Genomic DNA, 25,394 nt, shown 5'->3' on the forward strand with positions numbered 1-25,394 from the left:
TTAAAAGTCTCCGACTGATTTAAAGTGAAAGTCCCTAACTGGCTGTTTTCGTTGAATTTTCACACAGATTCGTTTTTTAAATTTATGATATTAGAAAAAGAATTAATACATATTTAATTAAAAAAAAATTAAGTTATAACCTGATTAATAAAATAGCTTACATCACGTAATGCTAAGCAATTTTATTAGTCAATTAGGAAAACACTAAATAAAATGTATAGTCTCCTTTTATAGATCACTTGCCTCCAGACGTGAGAAAAATGCTTCTGTGTGTCAATTAGGGTTTTGTGGGTGAACTGTTTTCCTCCTCTTGGAGGTGGGCTCAAAAATTCATAAAAAATGGTCTTGATTCTTTTGTGTTCTAATGTTATTATTATTTTTTGTTCCAAATGACGTTTTTATTATAGGGTTATGTTACTGGAGATATCTAGGGAAATATATATGGGAAATATACTACAGGTTGTGACTGTTTAACTGTTTAACAATATTAATACTTATAGATGGTATTATGCTTTTACCTTTTTTTTGTTTTGTTTTTTATTTGAATGACCCTTTTCCTCTTAAAATTATATATTTATTTATTTTGGATTTGTTTCTTGGTTATGAGTTACTTTTGTAGTCTATTTGATGTAAAATTCATGCCACAATATCTTAAATATTTGCTGTTAACTGATTGTATTTCTGGAAAGCACACTGTACATTTGTCATGTTAATATTGAATAAATATGTCCTAAAAAAGAAAAGGAAAACAAACAAACAATAAATAAAGCAAATAAAATATCCCAAAGAATATATGTATTTCATATTTAAATATATTTGAACTGCTGTTTTTTTTTATTATACTATGTATTCAAGGACACATAATTAGATGCGTTTAGAATGATATAATGGCGAAAGAGGAATAAATGTGTAATTTATAAGTAGTTCTGCTGCCTTAAACACTCAAGATCTAAATGAACTAATATGTTTCTTGACATACTTTTCATATTATATTTATTATTATATATGCTTATTAATAAGAATTATTCAATGTTTGCCCAAATATTAACAGAGTAAAAAGGGACAAATTATATATATTTTAAAACAATTTGGTGTCAAATCAATTAAATTAAAAAAACAACAGCAAATAATCTGTTCAAGATGGAGCTGGCGTATTAGCAAAATCCTGTAAATTTCCCTCCAAAGACAAACAGCACACCATCAGTGTCATTTTTAAATCTGATTTTTCTCTTTAATGTATTTACAAGCTTTACATTTCCTCTGTAGTTCTTCATCACAAGTACACTGAACAATCCTGGCAATTTTCCGACTTGCATTAGTGTTTGCACTTCACCTTTAATGCATACAGGTATTTGATGATGATGTCTGAATTTTTATTCCATTCAGGATGCATATTCATTTTTACTGTGTTTCCCATGTTATTCGGAAAGTCCGTTGAGCAAAAGCCAAAGCAGAAGAACCAGTGGCGGGTGATTCTCAAAACAGCCTTAACCTTCAGCAACATTAGCCAATCCTGGAGCAGCCCCCACCTTGAGCCAAAAATGTTATGCATTTTTCTTTTTCATTTCTGAGGAAATATTTGATTTGTTTTGAAGTGAATCACATGAATCCAGGGAGGCTGCTGACACATTTAAACAAACTTAATATTATTGTTATGATACAGGTTTATTCTGTTATTTCTATCAATGTTCTTTTTGCCTGCAAATGTTACATAGAACTCCATACTTGCAGTCTCTTAAAAAAATAATAAATTAAAGAGTTCAGAACCTATCTCAAGTCTCTTCTTTTAAAAGTAACAAAAGAAAAAAAAGTCAAACTTTAAAACAAAAATATTTTCTATATATATGATACAAGTATTTAGTGTTCCCTCCGCTTCGCAGAGAGGTCCAGCTCAAGTTGGCCAGCGTTTCAAAGTCAAAGTTCCTTTAGTTTGGATGCATTTTTGTGTTCGTGTCAGTAGGGGGCGTCTGGGCGTCGGCCACCTGCTTGTGTCAATTATCCTCAGACTCCTCCTCCGCCTCGCGTAACCAGGTGAAGAAAGCGGTGACCGACTTCAGCGCTACGCCTTTTCCCTGCTGTTCCGCTGGGTCTTTACTCGTTTCCCACTGATAGAAAGCGTCCTCCGAAATAACGTCCTCATCGTAAAGACAGTCGAAAAACATTCGGAGTAGATCTGCGAAAAGAAGTAGATAAAAATGACAATCCTAGAAGTCATTCGTTTAGTTTGGCATCTTTATTTGCATCTGCTACATACTGGGTGGTTGATCCAGGGTGACAATCAATGACTGAAGAGCGTAAAGTGCTTGCAGCTGCCGCTCGGTGTCCGAGTTAAGGTACTTATGTAATATAGGCAGGCGTCTCTGGATGATAGCGGTGTCCACTCTACAGGATGTGCTTTCATCTGGAGAAGAAAAAGATGAAAGTAATTGGTAAAGGGAAGGTGGAGATGAAGCCGTTTGATAAAAGGCCCAAGAGCAAGTAGTTTGCTCACCTTTAACTGCTGCTTTACAAACAGCTGTCATTAAAGCTCTCAAAAATGGAGAGGAACTCATTTGAGATTCGTCCAAATTAGCCTGAAAAGAAAAGCAGCTTTCTTGAAAACGTTTCATACACTTGAATTTTGGCTTTGCAGAACTGCTTGATCCATATAAGAGAGGTCCATGGAATCGGTCTCACCTCGACCCAGTCGAAGATCTGTTCATCACTAGCCATGTCTTCCAGCAGAAGGTGCTCCAGCTGTTTAAAGAGCTCCTCAGGACTGAGGCTGGGTTTAGCTGTGGCCGGGGACACAGGGGAGACGTCTGACACAGTAAACTCTAACTTCTGGAAAAAGAGGAAAAGGACACGACTGGTTGATTTTGTGTTCTAGAGCAGTGGTTCCCCAACCCTGGTCCTGGAGGCACCCCAACACAGCACATTTTGCATGTCTCCTTTCTCTGACACACCAATTTCAGGTCTTGGAGTCTCTACTAATGAGCTGTGTCAGGTGAATCAGGTGTGTTTGATTAAGGAGACATGCAAAACGTGCAGTGTTGGGGTGCCTCCAGGACCAGGGTTGGGAACCACTGTTCTAGAGCACCTTTTTTCGTACAGTTCTAGAAGTTGCTTTAAAGTAGCTATGTTGCTGCATCATAAACTCTCTCTATGCTACCACAGGTTTTTTTTTTCATGTTTTTATTAGAAGTCTCTTATGTTCAACAAGGCTGCATTCATGTGATCAAAGAATATAGTAAAAACTTAAATGCTGCAAAATATTATTACAATTGAAAATATATATTTTTTTATTTTAATATATTTTAAGATGTAATTCATTTCTGTGATGGCAAAGCTGAATTTCAGTGTCACATGATCATTCAGAAATGATTCTAATAAGCTGATTTGCTTCTCAAGGAACATTTCTTATGTTGAAAACAGGTGGGTTTCTTAATATCTTTGTAAAAACAGTGATTCCCCAGCATTTATTTGAAATATAAATCTTGGTAACACTTTACATAAAGCCTTTATGTATAATGCATTATACCGGTTTGCTATAAGTCTGATTGCATCATATAATAATTGCTGTTAATAGTGTTCATCGTCTGTTTTATTACATCTTTAATTGATTTTTCCGTACATTTCTGCCATATGTACATTAACTGACAGTCACCACTGATAAGCTACCACTAAATATTGTAGAAACTTAATTTGCTGTAAAGTTGCTTTGCAACGATTTGTATCGTGAAACGCGCTGTACAAATAAACTTGAATTGAATTGAATTATACAAGTAGTTTTAATGCATTAATTATGCCTTGTAATGCACCTTATAATGCATTGTACAATCTCATGAATAATTGTAACCACTAATACATTATAACACTTATCAATTCATTGTCACACTATGTATTTTGAATTCAGTTATATTATTTACGACAAGATATAATGTATTACAATGCACATTATGAATAATTACAATGCATTATACCCTTAATAACCCATTATAATGCATTATACATGTAGGTTTTAAGTGTTACCAAAATCTTAAAGGTCTTGCGTCCTTGCTAAATAAAGTATTACATTGCTTAAAAGGGTATCTTACTGCTGCCAAACTTTTGAACAGTAGTGTATATACAAATAAATATGTATATTTAACAGCACCAATAAAACAGAGTTTAAAACAACGATGAACAGCAGAATTGTATTGTTTTATTATTATGCTCACTAGTATGATTTATTTTAAAGTACCATTTTAACAAAATACTTCACTAAAATAAGTCATAATTTCTAATGCTTAATATAAAAAAATAGACCTGACATTGGTTTTTGAAAATTTGAAAACAGCTGAACTACTGTCATAAAAAATGTACTTCATTTATAAATGTTGCTATGTCTAATTTGTATCTGGGAAGGGTGTTTAGGCTACATTCTCACCTGTTGTGAGATGAAGGTAGGAAGATGTTCTCCCTCAGGCAGGAAGTCGGCCCAGTTCAGCCCAGACTCTCTCCACAAATCTCCAACTTTCCTATGGCTCTGTTGCACAACCAGACGCATGTAAACACATAAACTCGCAATACACAAAGCTACTTTACTGCATATTGTTACTGTCATAGAGGTGTCTATGCATGAAAAGCATCATGCAGGAGCACTAAATCTTAGATGACAACTAGATAAAGATGATGTCAATGTTCTAAACACCACGTCAACAAAAGTTAAGCTTACCATTTGTTTGCATAGTAGGTGCAGTATTTCAGAAAATAAGATGGCAGCTCTTCCCACAGGGAGTAGCGGTTTACTTAACTCACTGCAGAAACAAAACAAATCTCCATTAGATGCTAAACTGAATCACTATGACAGCTGGAGCCTGCAAGGACCTGGAATGACTGCAACTACTGTGCACTGCCAAACTGTTAAAGCCCCAGAAGTCATAGACCCAATACAATGAGATGTTTCCAAAAATAATTTTTTTTAGTACTGAATTCTGTAGTCCATCTTATTCAGATTACCAGTTTCAAATAACAATCCAATATCCATATCGACTTTGTCAAAAAAATGGACAAAACTGTAACATTTCTGACTGCACGACCTGCTTTGGATGCAGCCCACCCTTTGATAACATATTCTTGTCTACGAAAGTTGAGTGTGTTGTTTTAAACTGATTTTTTACATAAATTATTGAAAAATATGGTACAGTGTTCTTGGAGCGTAATAGTGACAAGGTGACTGAGGATGCTTTTTGATTAGATGTTAAAAAATATTATTAACAAAAAAAATTACGGTTATTTTCATCAGTTACGGCTCGTTAGAACTACCATTCTGCCTGCTTTAAAGATTTCATTTATTTTAATGAATAAGTAAATGGCGCGTGAGAGAGAGAGATAGAGAAATATAATGTAGAGATTCAGTAGCGAAGCTATTTTATTAATATAAGTTGTAGGACAGCGTTGTTTTATAATATGTGACCCTGGACCACAAAACCAGTCATAAGGGTCAATTTTTTAAAATTGAGATTTATACATCATCTGAAAGCTGAATAAATAAGCTTTCCATTGATGTATGGATTGTTAGGATAGGACAATATTTGGCCGAGATACAATTATTTGAAAATCTGGAATCTGAGGGTGCAAAAAAAATCTAAATACTGAGAAAATCGCCTTTAAAGTTGTCCAAATTAAGTTCTTAGCAATGCATATTACTAATCAAAAATTAAGTTTTGATATATTTACGGTAGGAAATTTACTAAATATCTTCATGGAACATGATCTTTACTTAATATCCTAATGATTTTTGGCATAAAAGAAAAATCGATAATTTTGACCCATTCAATGTTTTTTTTTGGCTATTGCTACAAATATACCCAAGCGACTTAAGACTGGTTTTGTGGTCTAGGGTCACATATGAATAATATCTTGACCTTGTACTGGAGCGTTAACAGTACATGCATTTCTTAAATCGTCCTTTGAAAGGAGATTCCACCTCAAAAGAACATCCATCTATTAATCAAGGAAAACATGTAATAGGTTTTTAGGGGTGGAATGTCCTTTTAATCACAAATTACACAAAAGCACCAAACAGAACTCATAAGACCTTTCTTTTTCAGTGTTTGTCATGACCAATGGAATCCTGACCTGAACAGCTCTCTCATACGGATTCCTCCCTCTCTCAGCAAAGGACTGAGCAGCTCAGCCAGGTAAAGCCAAATGAAGGGAACATCTATGGCCATATCATCAGCCTGCTCCAGCATCTCTGAAAACCTACAGAGCCAAGAGACAGGGACAAACCACAGTGCTTTAGTACCATAGTAAGAAAGTACTAATAAATACATTTGATCTTAATGTGTGTGTGCTCACCCTTTGTAGAGCTGGGAATGGGGTATGATGCCCTTCTGAATAAGCTGATAGTACAGCAGTCCCATGTGCTCTCTGGCTTTCTGGCTGCGCTCCAGTGTGCACTCCAGACCCATGCGCACAAACACAAACAGCAGAGAGGGCTGATCCATCTCCATTACACACTGCACTGCCTCCTGCACACATAAACAGACACAGCACACATTCAAATGGTTTACAGTACTGACAAACAATCACACAGCAGATATTCAAAGTTGCTTTACACATACTTAATCAAATGCAATAATGAAAAGCTGTATGATGGCAGGCACACACATAGACAGACACTATTACAATGAAATTGAGACTTTCTAAATACATCAAGGTGAAGAAATGAAAAAGGCCATATTGACATTAAAAAAAAAAATCTCCAAGACTGATAAATTTATGACTGCGCAACCCTTCTATAATATATTCTTGTCTATAAAAGTCGTGTGTGTTGTTTTAAACTGAATTTTTACATATATGATTGAAAAATATGGTAAAATGTTCTTGTAGCGTAATAGTGACAAGGAAGCTGGTGAGATGTACCCACAGGTCCTGTGATGTACCTTGTAGTCATTAATGTGCAGAAACTCATCAATGATGGATTTGGACTTCCGCTCGACCTCCTCTTCGGACAGGATGGGCTTCTCTGAAACACCAGCGACCTGCAGCGTCTCCGATTTCACTGCAATGAAACAGAAGCTCAGTATTTAGAATATATAATGTTTAGTACACAAGTAATGGAAAAGGCAGCTTTAATGTATGTGTGTTCACTAGTGTAAGCATGTGTCCTTCCTCACATGTCTCCGTGGCTCTATTGTTCTCTATTTCACATTTTTCCTCTGAGATGCTGGCTTTGCGAGGTGTGTGGTGTGAGTCAGGTCCCTCCCTCTGTGTCTCCTGAGGGGCCACGTTGTCTGTTAGCTCCTTTGCGCTGCTACCTCGGCTGAAGGGCCCTGGTCGTGACGGCCCCAAACTCACCGACTTTTCACTGCGTTCACGACCGGTGCTGCCTCGACTGGCAGAGACATACAAAATAAGACAAATGAAAAGATGTCAAACTTTTATATATTTAAACTCTACATTTGTATCTCATCTGTTGGGTACCTTCCCAGTGAGCGTCTGGAATCGGAATCAGAGGTTTGGGCCGGAGGTGGGCTGGGCTGAGACGTGGACGACTGTAGCGCTGAATAACGGTTCAGGGTGCTACTGGCAGAGCGTGTTAACTCTGGAAATATGGGAATGGATGTGTACATACACGTAATATGTAAAACAGTCATCTAAACTTTACTGAATGAGCAGTCAATTTAAGATTCATGAATCTTTTCTGGAGATTCCTCACCAGAGTCACTAGCTTTGGCTCCACCGCTGCTGCCTTTTATCCAGTTGATCTGTGCCCGTGGACCCAGCTGGATCTTTTCATCGATTTGAGGCTGTAGTGGGGGATTGGTTGGGGTTCAGAGGACATAGAGGGTACGAGAGTATTACTACCTCATCACTACATCACAGATGCTAAAATGACTCATCATTGATTGTTAAAGCACATGGCAATGTCAACCTATTCTGTGCTGCACTTAACAATTGTCTTTATAATCAGCAGGTGGTAGTGTTACCTCAATCAACTCTACCCTCTGATTCACATTCAAAAATGGGGTTTATGTGTAAAATATGAAGCGTTTGTGCAGTGACCATTTTTTCACCTTGGAGATCTTGGGGATCTTTGTGGGGTCAATGGTCCTGCTGTTCTTAGTAGTGGGCACAGTGTTCCACGTCTCCTCCCTCTGTGAGCGCTGATCTCTCTGATCTAGAACCAAAGACACAGGGCAGGGTTAGTTCACAAAAGATCACCACTAGCCTATATTAGCCACGGAACACTGAAATCAGAAATGGCAAGGGTTTTATTAAATGTTTAAAGCAGAGGTTCTCAAACAGGGGCTCAGGACTCACTAAGAGGCCTCAGCACAATTCCAAGCATATTTCTTTTTTGAAACTTGATTTTTTAATTATTTCAGCTTTTCAGTCTTAAAGGGTTAGTTCTCCCAAAAATGAAAATTAGCCTGTGTTTAACTCACCCTCGAAGCATCCTAGGTATATATGACTTTCTTCTTTCAGACGAATCCAGTCGGAGTTATATAAAAAATTGTCCTGGCTATTCCAAGCTCTATCATTGCAGTTAGCGGGTGTTGCAGTTGAACAGTCCACAAGTCGTCAAATAAAGTGCGCTCATTCATAATAAAACGTGCCTCACACGGCTCCGGGGGGGGGAATAAAGGCCTCCTGTAGCGAATCCATGTGTTTTTGTGAGAAAAATATCCATATTTCAAACGTAATAAACACTTTTCTATCACTTCCGCTGACTGTGCTACGAGGAAGCTGTTCCGGCGGATGACGCAGCACGTAAGCGCAGCATGCGCCTCTGAGATATGCTGGTCTCGCGAGTTTGTTTATAGTAGCAAAGGAAGCAAAGTTTCCTTACTTTAGCAAAGGAAAACCAGTCTCCTCTTGGCTTATATCGAAATCCTCCGACATTCTTCTATAAAAATCCTCGTTTTGTACTTCTAATTAGTGACATTTGTTTTGTTTTGATCTCTCCGCTGTGCTTCCGCGTTCGTCACTTCTGAGCGGCCGCGCTTTATTTGACGACTTGTGGACTGTTCAAATGCAACACCCGCTGACTGCAATGATAGAGCTTGGAATAGCCAGGACAATTTTTAATATAACTCCGACTGGATTCGTCTGAAAGAAGAAAGTCATATATACACCTAGGATGCCTCGAGGGTGAGTTAAACACAGGCTAATTTTCATTTTTGGGTGAACTAACCCTTTAATTCAGAGCATATTTCTAATTTTAATATGTTACCTCAATAACTGGACATAAAAGGGAATAGTAATAGTGTCATTTAGACTTGCAAGTGTCATGAAAATTACTAAGATATCAAAAAAGTTTAATACATTTAAAAACAATACAGTTCTATACTACATAAACATTTTTCTAGATATGTGAACCTCTAAAACACTTTAATAGTTAGAAATTGCTAATAATAATAAAAATCATGTGATCACAAACTAGCACAAAATTCAGTTCTTGAAACTTTTAAAATATAGTTCACCCAAAAATTTGATTTCTGTCATTATTTACACACAAGTTGTCATATTCCTAACTATTTTAAATCAGAAATTTTCCCCCCTATAAAATAATAAGAAATCTGTCAAGTTACTGTCGCATAAACAAACCCTAAAACGCAATCAAACCTGTTTAACCATTAATGTGTTCTCCTCTACAAACAAGCTGTTTTATGGAGCCAGATCGGCCTCAAAAATAACACATTTGCAAAACAAAATTCATTTGCTGTCTGCAAAGCCTGCTGTCCGAACAACATGTTCCCATTAATGTTTTAAAGGGGTCATATGATGCGATTTCATTTTTTCCTTTCTCTTTGGAGTGTTACAAGCTCTTGGTGCATAAAGAAGATCTGTAAATTTGCAAAGACTAAAGTCTCAAATCCAAAGAGATATTCTGTTCTTTTTAGCAGCATCATATGACCCCTTTAATGTTCATGCCTTATCAAATGCGGTTTTGTCCTCTGGGTGGTGCTGTAGTTGGCCTGCTATAGCTAGAGAAACACACTAAAATGCCGTGAGGAATTGCTGTGGATCTCACCTGGCCTCCTCTTTATGTCCTTAGACAGAAGCTGCTGATGAACCTTCCTCTGTTCTTCCTGTTCCTCCAGCTTGGCCTCTTTATGGATCTGCTCTATGGTTTTAGGACCCTGGTCTGCTCTCCGGGACACCCAGTTATGCTGGACAATATAAATAATCAGAGAGAGATCAGAAATCTATTATTAATGGATCAGTGTCATTCTGGGAAATACATTACAATTACCTCGAAACTAAATAAAACGACAAACTATTCAGATTTCTTTTTAAAGCTGGGTACAATAAAGGCTTCATAATGTTGAAAGAAGTATCCCTCCTCTTTTTGTCTCTTCTCTCTCACACTTTTATCACTCAAATGATAAAACAAAAACTGAGGAATGCAGGGGAGAGACACCACTAAACTATGCCACTTGCAAACAGATGTGAATTTAATGTCATGGCCAAAAGTTATGACCTTGCTGATGACATTGTTTAACCTGTGGCTGTTTCTGGGCCATTGAGTTCAGTGTTTCGGTTTCTGAGCCTTTTTCCACTGCTTCTAAAACAATATACATTTAAAATGATTACTAATTTAAATGTATATTTTTACATTTATTAAAAACAAATTTTAAATTAAAATTATATAAATTATAATCTATAAATTATTATTAATTAAAATGATTGCTTTTATTAAATACTTTATATTAAAACTTTTATTATATTATATATTATTATATTATATTATATAATTTTTTATATACATTTTAAAATGATCTAAAATACTATTATTAGAGATTAATACTTTTTTAGCAATAATACATTAAATTGATAAAAATTGACAGTAAGGAATACATTTTAAATTGTAATAATTCACCATATTAGTACTTTTACTGTCAGGGCCAGATTTACGCATAGGCATTCTAGGCACGTGCCTATGCTTGCTCGTCCGGGGGGGGGGCCCAAACACAATTAAGAGATATATAATATTTTTGTTATACTATGGGATATCTACAACAGTAAAAGAAGTAAACAGTAAAAATGACAAACTATTTCCATGTCATCCACCTTTTTTATGTACATACAACACGCTTTCCTTCTCCCGTTCTCTCCCGCAGACGCACACAGACAGTTGCAGACACGCACTCGCGCACACGCGGAGACGCGGACAGAAACTTGATGTCAGCGCTGCCCCGCGAATTTATCAATAAAATAGTTTCGCAGCTGAAAAGCTACATGACATTTCTCAGTAGCAAGGTTCTTGAAGCAGTTCAACTTAAAGGGTCATGAAAGCCCCCGTTTCAGCACTGGTTAGTTCTCACCACAGTTTAAAAAAAACGCTAAAAAAGTGGGCGTGGTGCACAGCGGAGCGGAGGGGGAAGAGGGGAGACAGAAAACACACACAGCTTCGGGTTCAGACAGTTTCATTTCGCTCCCATCGAATTAAAAACACAAATAAATGCACAGCCATTTGCACTCTGCATCGAAAACATATATATGAACGCGCTGTTGCACCTCTGAGAACTTTTAAGGCTTATTCTGTGGCGTTTATATAAGCCTTTTGACGGGTTGTGTCACAGAGCTGTAAAAACGGTTATGCTCACCACCAAGTGAATGAATTGCTTATTACAAAGCAAAAAACCTCTCCTTCGATCCATGAACGTTTCTCTCAGTTAATGTGCGCAATGTCATCTCACAGTCTGAAACGTCTGTCATAGCAAATCAACACATGCTGTTGTGAATAATTAAGTCTTCTCATTGGATAAGAACACGCAGTCTCATTAATAATTTAATACACACTGACGCGTCATCGATGTACTATATAGTCCATTGCCACGTCACAAATTGTGACGTCAACACTGCACATTTAACAATAATGGCTTTTTCTTCTTTCTTTTTTTATTTTAGAAAAAGGAATGGTCTGCGCTCTTAAAAAGAGCTAAAAAAAAAGAGGTTCTGAAAGAACTAGAAAAGCTGCAGCTTAGCCAACCCAATATTCTCTGTCACAATCTTGAGAGCGATGAAGATAATGGACAGGGTGAGGGTTGGCAAGGTTGTCCAGGCTGTAAAAAATTACAAGGACAAATAATTGAAAAAAACAAACAAATTAAATATTTTAAGAGCAAATTAAAGCAACGGGACACCAGCCGGAAAGACCTGGAACAAATAGAAAGTCCACTCTTGTATGGTATGTGTAAATCATTATGCATTACCTTATCTTGCTTTACTTTCTTTACCTCACCTTAACTTACCTTGCTGTTCTCATACTGTTTTTACAGAAAAAGTTCTTGAGGTGTGGTTTCAATACATTGCCTCTGAAAAGAAAAAACAGAGAGAGAATAGCAGACAAAAGATTTCTCATGTGAGAAATTGTCTCACATTCATTGCAGCACCAAACACACCATCAATGGATCTGAAATGTCTTTGGAACCACCAAAGAATTAAAGAGTATGTATACCTTTAATTTTTGTTGTAAATTTTTGTTGATAGGCCTGTCAGTTACTACAGGGTTCCAATGCTTCTTGAAAGTACATGAATTTCAGACACATGGAATCAAGGACTGTAAAGTACTTGAAAATCACTCGCATTTGCAACTAAATTTCCAAATGAACTCCATTTTTAAGAGTAGGCAGAAGCCACTTGTTGTGTCATGGAACTGTAAAAACGGTTACACTCACTAAGTGAGTGAATCGCGTTTGTGCCGAACTCTTATTACAAAGCAAAACAAACACTCACCTTCATGAACGTTTCTCTCAGATAATGTACACGATATCACAGTCTGAAGCGTCTGTCATAGCAAATCAACACATGCTGTTGTGTGTTGTGAATAATTAAGTCTTCTCATTGGATAAGAACACGCAGTCTCATTAATAATTTAATACACACTGACGCGTCATCGATGTACTATATAGTCCATCGCCACGTCACAAATTGTGGTCAACACGATGTAGATTTTAAACCCGGAAGATGAAAATAGTGCAAAAAAGCTTAAAATTAACCAGTTTTCTCCAACAGTTAAAATTATCGGATGCTAACATTGTCTTCTATGATGTGCAACACAAACACCTCTGCTAAAAACTCAGAAAAAGTAGTCTGGGGTTTCATGACCCTTTAAAGATTCGCTATTAGTAGACGCTGCTGCTGAAAGACGCACAGGTATTTTATTCACACGCACTTAATCTCTATCTCTCCCTCTCTCTCTCTAATAACTGCATTAATAACTGCGTTAGCCTGCATATCAATGGCTCAAGCCTCTGTTATTAGCTCTAAAATGACGTTTTGGAATTTGCAACGGAACGTTTGAGATGGGGTGCGTAAAAAATTTGCTAGTTCAACACACACACAATGTCAAATGCCAAATCATCTGAACAATTGATGTGTGATTATGACTCCAGGCAGTTAAAATTATTAGAGAAATAATGCACTCCCGAAGTGGTTATGTGTCCACAACGCCGCGCCTATTAATGGAATGGTCTTTCTCAGTTCTCAAACAAATTAAGAACTACATTTGATACATTTTTATTGACTGAACGCAAGCGCTTATTGCGATAGAAAACACTGTAATGGTTTCACTGATTAAGAAATATTTTTGTTTGCTTGGGTGGTAATATTAGGCCTATTATATTAATAGGGAGGGGGGGCCCAAAAATTTGTTTTGCCTATGTCACGAAAAGAGGTAAATCCGGCACTGTTTACTGTACTACTGTACCACTAGATTTTTTTTTTTTTGGATAAAAAATATGCACCCTTGGCTCAAAAACATTAAAATATTTGACAAAGACAATTTGCAATAATTATAAAGGAAAAACCCAAGTAAGTCAGAAATTCAAAACACTTTTGTGCCTCATAAAGCACTATAGATTTTTATTATTTATTTATGAAGTATATTATATTATATATATATATTACTTATATTTAATAAAAAAACTAAAAAAATAAGAGAGCAAAAACACCACACAGATGTTTTTGCTTCTCCCTGTTACTCAAAACCAGGCCTTTATAAAGGTCTGTACACTCTCTCAACACACACATACAAACAAACACAATCACAATCCCCCATGGCACTTACCAGTCTCAGATCTATCACATCCTGTAGCATGAACCGTATCCGTGACGATGTCTTGCGCTCTTTGACAATTTTCTCCATCTGGTTGAAGTACTGGTCCATACGGGGCTATTCAAGGACACAGAGCAGCGAGTGATGAAAAACATATCAGTTGAATATCAAATACTGAGTTCATGTGTCCATGTGCCCATGTCGATCACAACAAAATCACTGATTATAAATGAAGACAGACTTCTTTATTGTGGCAGCGATGTGTGATCATGTAGCACAGATCTTCCTGTACCCATCCATTATGGGGTACAGGACATATAGGGAGCCATTGTAAATCTAAAAGTAAAGTTTGGGGTAAAGAACTGCTCCTAAATCAATAAGGTCAATAAATGCAGAACCTATTTCCCGGCCTGACTCCCTGCGAGCTGAAGAACGCCTGAAGTTCCTGCCGCAAGGTCAGCAAGAAAGAAAGGAAGCATACAGAAAACATCTACCCTCTTGCCTAATACTTTGCTCCAGGGTTTATGGGCGTCTGTTGGGCCCAGCTGGAACACATTTAGACTGCGTGTGTACAGTGCTCAAATTATATTTACCCCCATGCCTGAATATTCCTCATTCTTTTGCTTTGCACTGCAGCATATTTAAATGACATTTTCCCAGCTCAGTCCATTGTACAGCTACAATGTCATTTCAATGAAGCACTTCAAATGACAAAGGCATTTCAACATCTTTACGATCAGATTAAAGATGAAAATCCCAAAGCTACCACAGTCATGCCATGATGATAAGGAGCTGCGCTGGAAAACCTTTCCAGTCAAAGCTCTGGGCCTTCTAAGCACTGCAAAGCCCACCGTAAAAACACTGCACACAAACAATACTAAGATCTGGCCGTCTTAGTAAACAGGCTATGTTGAGAAGAATAGCATATTATACTACTTGCACTAGTGCTGCAGTACATACTACTGTACTGTATGTATAATGTTCACAGCATGAACATTTTCTCTATGCTTAAATTACCAAGGTAAGCTACAAAATTTGCCAAAATGTACAGTACACAACAGAGCACACTGAGTGGAATTCCATTTCCCACAATGCAAATGTGTTCAATGCAATATGATCTTCCAATTAATTTACAGTATAATTGCATTAAAAGATTTCTATATTCAATTCTAATGATATTTCATTTACTGCATGTTATTTAGAAGATGCTCACTGCAACGTAATGAGGTCAAGTGATAATGTAACATTATACAATTTTAAATGTTTCACTTACACTACAGTTGAAAGATTTAAGATCAGTAAAATTTTTTTTTTTTTAGATTTTTTTTTATTGAGCAATGATTTATTAAATTGATCAAAAGTCATAGTTAAAACTTTTACATTGTTCAAAATAGTTCAATTTCAAATTAAGACTGTCCTTTAAACTTGCTATTCACCAAAGAATGCTGATAAAATTGATCAGTTTTCACAAAAATACTAAGCAGCACAAGTGTTTTCAACATTGATAATAATAAGAAATGCTTTTTAGTAGCAAATCAGCATATTATAATGATTTCTAAAATATCATGTGACACTGAAGACTGGAGTAATGGCTGATGAAATTCATTTTAAAATATGAAAAAAAAAAAAAGATTTTATTAGTCTAGTTGGAAACAGAACACGCTCCCACACTGTGCACTTCGAAGGTGAAACCAATTACAGGATTTGCCAATATTTGCAAGGTTCTGGCATTGAATTGTTCCAGGATATACAAATAATTTTCTTTGAGGAACTTAGAAGCACATCTGCACATGATTTATGACATACCTTCCCGTAAAAATAATCATTAAAAAACTCTGTTTGAAATTGATGTTTTGCCAAACTTTTACCAATATTTACCAGCCATACTGTACATTTTTCTTGACAATGTTTAGCTGTTTCATAGAAAACGTAATCTTTAGCATCCTAGATAAATTGCGATTTTTTCCACTAAGGTACAAGTCATTACAAGATGTGCAAGTCATGAAAAATGTTTTCTTTAGTAGATGGTTTGTATGTCTTTAATTTAAATTGAGTCACTTACATCAGGGAGGGTTACACTATTACTCTTACAATTTGACTTAAACCATGCATTATGTTGCAATTCCTCACAAATCAACCCTATGTCATGGCAAAAAATAATTTTTAATCTTATTTGGTGCTTGACGAGTGTTAATTTCAGACCCTACCTACTTGTAGTTACCTTCCTGTCTCAGAGGGAAGTTCTTCAGCAGTTTGCTAAGTGGACCATACTTTTTCCATTAGTGAGATGAGGTTTTACAGTGGTTCTAGTTTCCATAATGGTCATATTAGATGATTTAAATAAAAAGCAAAATATTCTATGCCTTTCCAATTTCCCTTTCCAAGGGATTTTCACCACTGATCTTGTGAAATACGAATCAATACGGCTCCAGAATGTATAATAACAAACTGTTGGGCAAGTTACCTTGGCTTTCTCGAAGTCAAGGTCTTTGCCGATGGTAGTGAGGAGTCTGCAGAGGCACTCTAAGCTCTCGTCGTCATGGTTTTTTAGTAGTTTCACCACACAGTCATGCATGATGGGCTCTGTCAGCATCTTGAGCTTGAACAGCTCACCGATGAATTTGATATTTCCTGTGGAGCGACGCCGAGCCTTGTCCTTCGCCTCCTCTAGCTCCTCCTGCAGTCTTTCCTTTTCTGTAGGCTAAAAAAAAAAAAAAGAGTTGCATATAAATCCCATAATGCTTTCAATAATGCCTTTCAAAGGGGTCATGAACTGAGAAATCAAAATTCCCATGATTTTTTTACATTTAAGAGGTCACTATACTATAAAAAACATTCTGTAAGTTTCAGAACCCAAAACTTTCTTGTTAAGGCCCGTTCACACCAAGCACGATAACTATAAAGATAATGATAAAGATGTAGTTCTAAAAATCGTTCTCAATATTAAAGAATAGCAGAGTCCACACCACAGCTATAACAATAAAGGCACAGAGAAACAATATCGTTGGAATCATTTTCAGAACGATTTTTTCCAGCTGACGAACGATACAAACATTGACAGCCAATCAGAATCCATCCTGCTACAACGAGCTCGAGAATTGAAAGCGGCAGACGCATGTGCACTTAGAATAAACCGACGATATCGTTCGCTGGTGTGGACGCTAATATCGTTATCTTTATAGTTATCGTCCATGGTGTGAACGGGGCTTTAGTCTAAAAACAGCTTATATTCAAGCCAGTCTGCCAAAAACACAGGTTGTGAAATGTGGCACTTTATGACAAATAATGAATTATCCACTAACTTAGTTTATAATTGATTTTTGTCACAGATTATGAATATACATATATATTTTTTCATATTTCTATTAATTTTTTATGAAGTTTTCTTTATAATTAAGAAGTCTGTATTCAGTAGATTGTGGAAGAGTGATTATCAGTTCCACACACAGAGATTTAGAAATTCTACATTGATTTAAAAGAAAAAAACTGCACTGACTTCGTATCCCTGAATCCCCGGTATCGGAATCCATATCAGAGGCGAAAAAGGCAGATCTGAGCATACCAAGTGAATATTGTTCATAAATATTGCTTCGATTGTCATCATTTGACTTTGGACTTTGGCTTTGGATAAAAGCGTCTGCTAAATGACTAAATGTAAATGGCCATTACAGACAGAAAGTCAAAAAGACTACTAAGACAAGCAAGTCTAAATTAATTCCTGATAATCATTATTGAATAATTACTGATGTGGCAGAGTCCAGCTCCTTTTGTTTTCTCTCAAGTACGACGTCGTCCACTTTGTCCCTCTCGAATTCCTTCTGACAGCGGTTCAATAGCAGCTTCCGGAAGTTTACCGTAGTATTAGGTTTGTCTGCTGTAGGCACTTTTAGCTACAATTGGATCACAATAGGAAGAAATACCCATGACATACTTAAGAACGAATAATATTAGGCAATTAATGGACAGTCCAAAGAAAACAAACATGGAAATTTCACAATCGCGCAATGCACAATTAACTCCAAAGTGTACGAAACGTACCGTAGCCAGACAGCGACACATGTTGGCGTAGGCCACAGAGAAGCTGGGCTCATCTATGGCCTTCTCAAACACAAGGTCGATGACTCCCTTCAGCCTCTCCTCTGTGTTGATCGTGAGATCCGTCACCTGCTTCATCAGCTGATGGAACATCTGGGGCGTGAGCTTGTTCAAAATGCTACGAACTCTTCGGAACAACTCCTGAAATGCCAGAAAAGCAACAGATTGCCAACACACTGCAGTTCAAAATCAACAAAACAACCTTCAGATAAAATAAACATGCTTTCGCTTAAAGTGACAAATCAGGACTTCAAGGATGTGAGAACGCCAAATAAAACCCTTGTGCCTGACAAGAACAAAAGCCACCATACGTGACAACCATCTAATTCAATCTCAAGTGTGCATCTCTTGACATCTTGAGTGCTTCTTTTACTGTGAATGTTTCAAAACACTTATGCATAATAGTAATATCCACACCTGGGTTCTCAGGGCCTCTGGGTCATCCATCACATTCTCTCTCTTCATCCCAGGTTTCCAGGCATTCTCTGCCTTCTTGAGCTTAACGTCATCATTAACAGAAACGTTTACGATGATCTTGCGTGGTGGAAGTCGCCGCACGTTTATAAGCTTTGGATAAAGTATACAGATAGAAAAGAAGAGTGTTACGATGTAAAATGTAGGTTAAGTCTGGGTGATTCTCACATATGAATCAAAAGAAAAAAATAAGATATTATATTTTATAAAATGATGCACATTTTACCACCAAATTCACATTACAGTAAGTGGATGTTTTACTTTTTGAGTCATTTATAATGGATACATTTATCTACCAAACTGCTAAATGTTCTCCCAAACTGCTTAATCATACTTGAATGGGTTGATAGATTAAGATGTTTTTGTGTGAGAACACCTTAGCTGTTTTTTTGTATTCTTGTCTGTAATGGAGTATATGATTTAGAATAACTCACTGGAGCACCATGTCCTCCTGGCATCTGCCTGCTGAAGTCAGCAAAAGCGGGAGTGAAATCCTGGGGAGTGCCCCTGGAAATCAACCTGGGGTCCACAGACCTCAGCGGCAGCTTGTTTTGGTTCATCTGAAACAGATGAGATCATTTCCAAGAGTTATCCAGCAGGAGGCGCAGTGAGAAATAGAGCTGTGACATGAATGAAACACCAGATCTCCCTCCCCTCCTGCTTATACTGATCTTGGACTAGCTTGTACCTATTTGTATCTTTATCACAATCAGTATGAGAGAAACTGGTTTGAGACCAGCCTTCCCTTGCCCTACAGCACTGAGGGGAAACAGTATTTGCCATGGAGACCAGCTCCATTTGTTATTTATATATCAACAACATGTTCAACGATTTACGCTACAGTCAGCTTGTGACGGAGGGAACAAGAACAGCCAGAAACAGATGTGAGCGAGAACACATGCAGAGTAAAATCTAGGAACTGAAAAGGGAAACTGAAAGAACTGCATGTATGTTCAGAACAACAGAAACCAGTGTTGTCAGAAACAGTAACTAAGAAAGCATATACCAATGACAATGACAATCTCACTGTAAACTCTCTTTTATAAACAGATTAGACTGAAGTTTAAGACTATGCATCGAACAGGGGCAGGGCATTTATTTTCTAACGTCTTTAGGCTAAATGATGCCTACTGCCAAGTATGACATAACCGTAATGCAATTTTAATGGAAACAGGACGTCAAGGGAGTTTCATTGCTAAAGAGTGCAGCTCAGCTGAAGTTTAGAAGTCAGGGGAACATACTTGTATTACTGTACTTTACATGTTTTAAGCAGCATTAGAGGAAAATGTTATGTGCCTTTTTTCAGTTTTTTTAAGGAAGTAGGCAAAGAAAGAGTTTTTGACTCTGAAAAAGGTTTGGATCACCCTGTTAACTTGAGCAGTCAGGTTACGGGATTTCACATTGTACAAAATGGGTTAAGATTTACCTTGCATATGTATGAGGTTAATAACACTGATTAGACATGTATGGCATGTTTTCAAAAGTCTTATGCTCACCAAAGCTGCATTTATTTGATCAAAAATATAGTAAAAACAGCAATATTATAACAATTTAAAATAACTATTTTCTATTTTATGATATATTTTAAAACGTAATTTATTCCTGTGACTGCAAAGCTGAATTTTCAGCAGCCATTACTCCAGTATTCAGTGTCACATGATCCTTTGATATGTTTCATATATGACACAGTAATACTTTTATTTATCAAATGTAAATTGTGTGTATGCCTACAAAATCCAAGAAACAGTCAGACAGCTGAATTCCAGAAGGACTCCAACTCTTCTGACAACATAAGAAATAACAACAACAAAAACCACCTTGTCTAGCACCACATCACTGATTTGAGGCAGTCCCTCTGGCTTCTGCACACAGGCCGGCATAAACTGAAAGCCCAACAGGAAGTCCCGGTCATACTGTCTCTTTCCATTAGACTGCACAAGACCTGGGGTGGAAAAAGCACAGCAATAGTAGGCCAGATATATTATAAAATTTATCAACAAAAACAGTATACAATTGTAAAGTGCTTTTGGTGACAAACAACAACACAACTCTTAAAGGGATAGTTCACTTAAAAATGAAAATTCTGTCATTAAAGGGATAGTTCACCCAAAAATAAAAATTCTGTCATTAATTACTCACCCTCATGTCGTTCCAACTCCGTAAGACCTTCGTTCATCTTCGGAACACAAATTAAGATATTTTTGAAGTAGGCGCGTGCACTTCTGACCCTCCCTATGACCCTCCCAAGGATCCTTACACGATCAAGGCTCAGAAACGTAGCAAGGAGAAAATTCTGTCATTAATTACTCACCCTCATGTCGTTCCAACTCCGTAAGACCTTCGTTCATCTTCGGAACACAAATTAAGATATTTTTGATGCATTCCAAGAGCTCTCTGACCCTCCCTATGACCCTCCCAAGGATCCTTACACGATCAAGGCTCAGAAACGTAGCAAGGAGATATAATCCATGGGACATCAGTGGATCAACCATAATTTTACGAAGCTACGAAAATACTTTTTGTGCACAAAGAAAACAAAAATAACGACTTTATTCAACCATTCGTCTCCTCCGTGTCACCCTGGCGCCATTTTGGAGAGTATCACATACGTAAACAACATATGCTGTTCTGTGTCAACAGCACTGTACGCGGATACGCGGTTTACGTTGTTTCCGCTTTGATCTGAACGTAAACACCGTATCCGCATACATACGTTGCATACGTTGTTTACGTATGTGATACTCTCCAAAATGGCGCCAGGGTGTCGCGGAGGAGACGAATTGTTGAATAAAGTTATTATTTTTGTTTTCTTTGCACACAAAAAGTATCCTCATAGCTTCGTCTATGCAGGGTCAGAAAGCTCTCGGATTTCATCAAAAATATCTTAATTTGTGTTCCGAAGATGAACGAAGGTCTTACGGGTTTGGAACGACATGAGGGTGAGTAATTAAAGGGATAGTTCACCCAAAAATGAAAATTCTGTGCTGTAAACCAAAGTCTAATGGCTATTTAACAAACAGGATGACTTCGATATCCAATGAATGAAAGAAATACGTATCTACACTAGGGGTGTAACGGTACACAAATATGACGGTTTGGTACATACCTCGGTTTTTACATCACGGTTCGGTATGGTTTCGGTACAGCGGGGGGGGAAACTATACATAAAATTGCTTTTTTATTATTATTAAACAATGGTTTACTGAACAAATGGCTTTTTATTTAAATAAATTAAATTACAATTAAAGTTCAAATTACAAATTTCTTAAGGATAAAAATCTACCTTAGGTTATGCTCTAAATAGTGAGCCCTTTTACAATTAACAACAGAGCCCAAACTTAAATTTAATTACTATTTATTTTTAAATATAATAATCAACACTTAAAACTTAAAAAAATGTATGGTAAACATGTATATTGCACATAATGCAGTTTTTAAATTAACTTATAAATTATAAAATTTCTAGCCTATTTGTTGTTGAAATATATTCATTTACACAGTGGCTATTATAACTTGTTTCATAACAGATTTATTTAAACATGCATTAAATAATTAAGACATTACTAACAGGTAAAGTAAAATATAATGAGTATGTAGTCCAATATTTCGCAAAATGCTCTTCTCTAGACTTAATTTCTCTAGCGAACAAACAAGCTGTGGACACTGATGACTTGCCTGAGGTAAATGAAATGCTACGTGACGTTTTGTTTACAAGCTGTTTTATTGACATCTTTCCGCGGTTGAAACACTGATTGAGCGATTGCATGAGGCATGAGATGTTCATTCATGTTTATTTCACGTTAAAACTAGTAGTAAAGAGGAAGGGATGATCGTGTTCACTTGAGCTCCGCTCTGCAGTTTGAACTGAGGCGTTTATACAGCGATCTGTCTCGCCACATCAAAGAGCGCCAAATCGGCATGTACTGTTTAAATTTCCAGAAAAAATGGTCAGAATTTGAAAGATGAGACTTTGTTTCTTTAAAAAGTAACAATATATTAAACTGGAAGTTTCTAATTAAGTTCCACTCGTGCAGTGGTTAAAGCAATGCTGTAGCCTATTTGTTCGGTACACACAAACTTTTCGGTACGAATACGTGTACCGTTACACCCCAAATCTACACTAAAATGAAAAGATCAGAACTTAATTTAGTTCCTGTGGGAAGTCTTACCTTCCTGCATGAGTGGAGTGGGTGAACACATGGACCCCCTGCTGTCCCCGAGTGTAACGCCACTGTCAGTGCTCTCTGTCTCCACCCCATTCCTGAAAGGCTCTGTTTCAGTCTCACCATTCTCCTCTGAGAGCTTCTCCTGGTGCTCAGGCACTGTAAATGGGCTGCTGTAGGTCCCTAAGGTTAGTTGTAAGACCATATCATCACCAGCAGAGCTGTCCTTTGAGGTCTCCTCCTGATGTGAAGCAAAGAAAAGCAGCATTACACAAGGGCTTGGAGGCGTTATGTGAGATGAATTACTGCATAATGGTTTGTGCAATGACAACAATGTCATTAGTCTGTTATGTTATGTGGAGGGATTTTGCAATTCTCTCTTTTCCAACATTCCAATATCCCTTTTCCACCGACAGGGTACCCGTTATTATAACTTAACAATAGAGTGAAAACCACAGAAAACTAAACTGGAAAGACAAACTGAAATATCCACTAAATTAAAAATTTGTCTTTTCAATATAGTTTCCAGTGGTGTTCACTGTTACTCATTATTATTGTTAGTTTTATTTATTTACACATTTTTTCGAATTTTTTTCAGTCTGTTCATTTAGATTTTATTTTACAGGTTTTATTGTTTTATTATTTAATATTATTAAAAACATTACATTTATCAACACATTTCACATTTTCATAAAAGGATTGTAAAAGGTTTAATTAGGTTTGTTTTTGTAGGCCTTTTTTTATGAACCCAAAAATCAAAATAAATAAATAAATAAATAAGTAATAATAATAAAATAAAAATAAAAATAATTTTTAAAATTTAGTTTAGATTTTTTGAGCCATGAAAATCCAAAACAAAACAAAAAATCTAAAATTATTTTTAATTTGAGTTTTTCCCAGGTATTGTATGTTATTTTTATTTTAAGTAATACAAATATTTTCATTTACTTTTTTTGTTAAGAATAACAGCCTATCTCACCTCATTTTCCTTCGGCAGTGTTTCCACCATCAGAACATCTTCATTTGGTTTCTTCCAAGACTTTGGTACAACAGAAACAGCTTGGGCTATGACAAAAAGGACAATAAAATTAGCAACTGCTTATCTGAACTTTTAATTTTGCCTGATTTATAACACAAATCATGTGAAGAACAAATACCTGAGGGTATGAACTTTCTAGAGTTGTTCTGAGTTTGTGACTCTGAAGCATCCTGAACCTTTATTTGGACATTGTCCGAGGACTTGTTTTGCTCTGGCACCTCAAGGACAACTGGCTGCACAAGTGGTGCCAAACCAGGTGGTGGTCCAAGGACAGTAGTGGTGCAGGAGGTGCTTGAAGAGGCCTGTACGGTTGGGATCAAGGGCACATGTACAGCTAGAGAAGGGAGGTGCTTTGTCTGGAGCTCCTCCAAGGCCACTGGAACTTCCTGACTGGACTCCTCCGTGGATGACGTACCCTGGGTTGGCAGCTGAACCTCATGGGACAATGATATCTTTAGGGCTTCCTGGACCTCAGGTTCTTCGTAGCTTGATAAAGGAGTTTGAGACTCGGCAAGGCCATTTACCACTTTGAGGGACGTTGAGGGTGAAGCAGAGAGTCTGAGAGAAGTTTCAGGAATAGAGTCCCCACCAGAATTAACCAGATGCATCTGAGCCTTGGTAGTTGAAGGAGAAATAACTTCCGGTTCTCCCGCAGCAGTTGCTTTAATGCATCCACTTGAAGGATAGGAGGGAACATCAGAGGCCAACTCTGGAGAAGAAGAGGCTAGTAATGGAAGACTTGGGGCATCTCCTTTCTCTAAAGTGGAATCTGAAGGCCTAGGCCCAGGAGATACAGGCTTTATAGGACCAGACTCCATTTTTGGCCTGTCATCTATAAAGGTCAAGAGCAAAGAGAGGGTCAAAACATTAATAAAAAGAAAGACCTTAAGAGACAAATGTTATCAATAAAAGTGGGTTGGGTTTGGAGTATTACCTAAACTAGGTTTGCCATCCACTGGCGCAGGGCTCTCTGAGAGTCTCTGAGGTGGGTTGACACATGATGTTCGTTCAGGGGTCTGACAGTTTCTTGGCTGTTTCAGGGTGAAAAAGAGAGAAAGAAAAATGCAGACACATCAGTCACCCATAGCACAGCCAGAACTTTGACTATCGGCATAAAGCCTAGCCCACAGCCTAGCTTATTCAAGCCCAGAATAAGTCTGGGAAGATATGATGATGATAAATTACTTGCATAGTACTACCATGGCAATACAATGTTTTAGGACATCTATCATGGAAATTTTTTTTTGGCATGAATCATAGTAATACCATGTTTTTTTTGAACATGGTACCACAGTAACTGCACATTTTAAATATGTACAATGGTAATACAATATTTTAGGAAAAGGGAATCTCCCGTTTTTTGGACAGGTACCATGGTAATGCCATGTTTTTCAGGCATGATAATTTCATGTTTTTCTGGACATGTACCACGGTAATACTGCATTTTTGGTAATCTCATGTATTTTGAACCAGGTAGTACCATGTTTTTTGGACAGATTCCATGGTAATGCCATGTTTTTGGATACAGTGATCTCATGTTTTTTTTTTTTTTTTTTTTGGGCAAGGTACTCTGGGAAAACCCCGTTTT

General features: G+C 37.1%; 1 protein-coding gene across 2 annotated transcripts in view; it reads right to left on the reverse strand.

Annotated features, from left to right (window-relative positions):
* Positions 1–1,950: 1,950 nt before the first annotated feature.
* LOC107727827 (eukaryotic translation initiation factor 4 gamma 3-like) overlaps positions 1,951–25,394 on the reverse strand; it is a 59,101-nt gene continuing 35,657 nt past the window's right edge. For both annotated transcript variants that reach the window (XM_016537839.1, XM_016537838.1), the window contains exons 10-34: positions 24,741–24,837; positions 23,925–24,638; positions 23,747–23,832; positions 22,774–23,008; positions 20,422–20,546; positions 19,039–19,164; positions 18,548–18,697; positions 18,074–18,271; positions 17,779–17,925; positions 16,500–16,736; positions 14,048–14,152; positions 10,007–10,145; positions 8,046–8,149; positions 7,688–7,778; positions 7,453–7,573; positions 7,146–7,363; positions 6,912–7,030; positions 6,325–6,497; positions 6,103–6,228; positions 4,697–4,778; positions 4,409–4,507; positions 2,677–2,823; positions 2,492–2,573; positions 2,255–2,401; positions 1,951–2,173 (exon numbers count right to left, since the gene is read on the reverse strand). In XM_016537839.1, the coding sequence (XP_016393325.1) occupies positions 1,992–2,173; positions 2,255–2,401; positions 2,492–2,573; positions 2,677–2,823; positions 4,409–4,507; positions 4,697–4,778; positions 6,103–6,228; positions 6,325–6,497; positions 6,912–7,030; positions 7,146–7,363; positions 7,453–7,573; positions 7,688–7,778; positions 8,046–8,149; positions 10,007–10,145; positions 14,048–14,152; positions 16,500–16,736; positions 17,779–17,925; positions 18,074–18,271; positions 18,548–18,697; positions 19,039–19,164; positions 20,422–20,546; positions 22,774–23,008; positions 23,747–23,832; positions 23,925–24,638; positions 24,741–24,837 (4,050 nt within the window). In that variant the 3' untranslated portion in view covers positions 1,951–1,991. The remainder of the gene's footprint in view (positions 2,174–2,254; positions 2,402–2,491; positions 2,574–2,676; positions 2,824–4,408; positions 4,508–4,696; positions 4,779–6,102; positions 6,229–6,324; positions 6,498–6,911; positions 7,031–7,145; positions 7,364–7,452; positions 7,574–7,687; positions 7,779–8,045; positions 8,150–10,006; positions 10,146–14,047; positions 14,153–16,499; positions 16,737–17,778; positions 17,926–18,073; positions 18,272–18,547; positions 18,698–19,038; positions 19,165–20,421; positions 20,547–22,773; positions 23,009–23,746; positions 23,833–23,924; positions 24,639–24,740; positions 24,838–25,394) is intronic.

Source organism: Sinocyclocheilus rhinocerous, unplaced genomic scaffold (assembly GCF_001515625.1).
Source record: "Sinocyclocheilus rhinocerous isolate Xijiao unplaced genomic scaffold, SAMN03320098_v1.1 scaffold576, whole genome shotgun sequence".
Taxonomy (NCBI): domain Eukaryota; kingdom Metazoa; phylum Chordata; class Actinopteri; order Cypriniformes; family Cyprinidae; genus Sinocyclocheilus; species Sinocyclocheilus rhinocerous.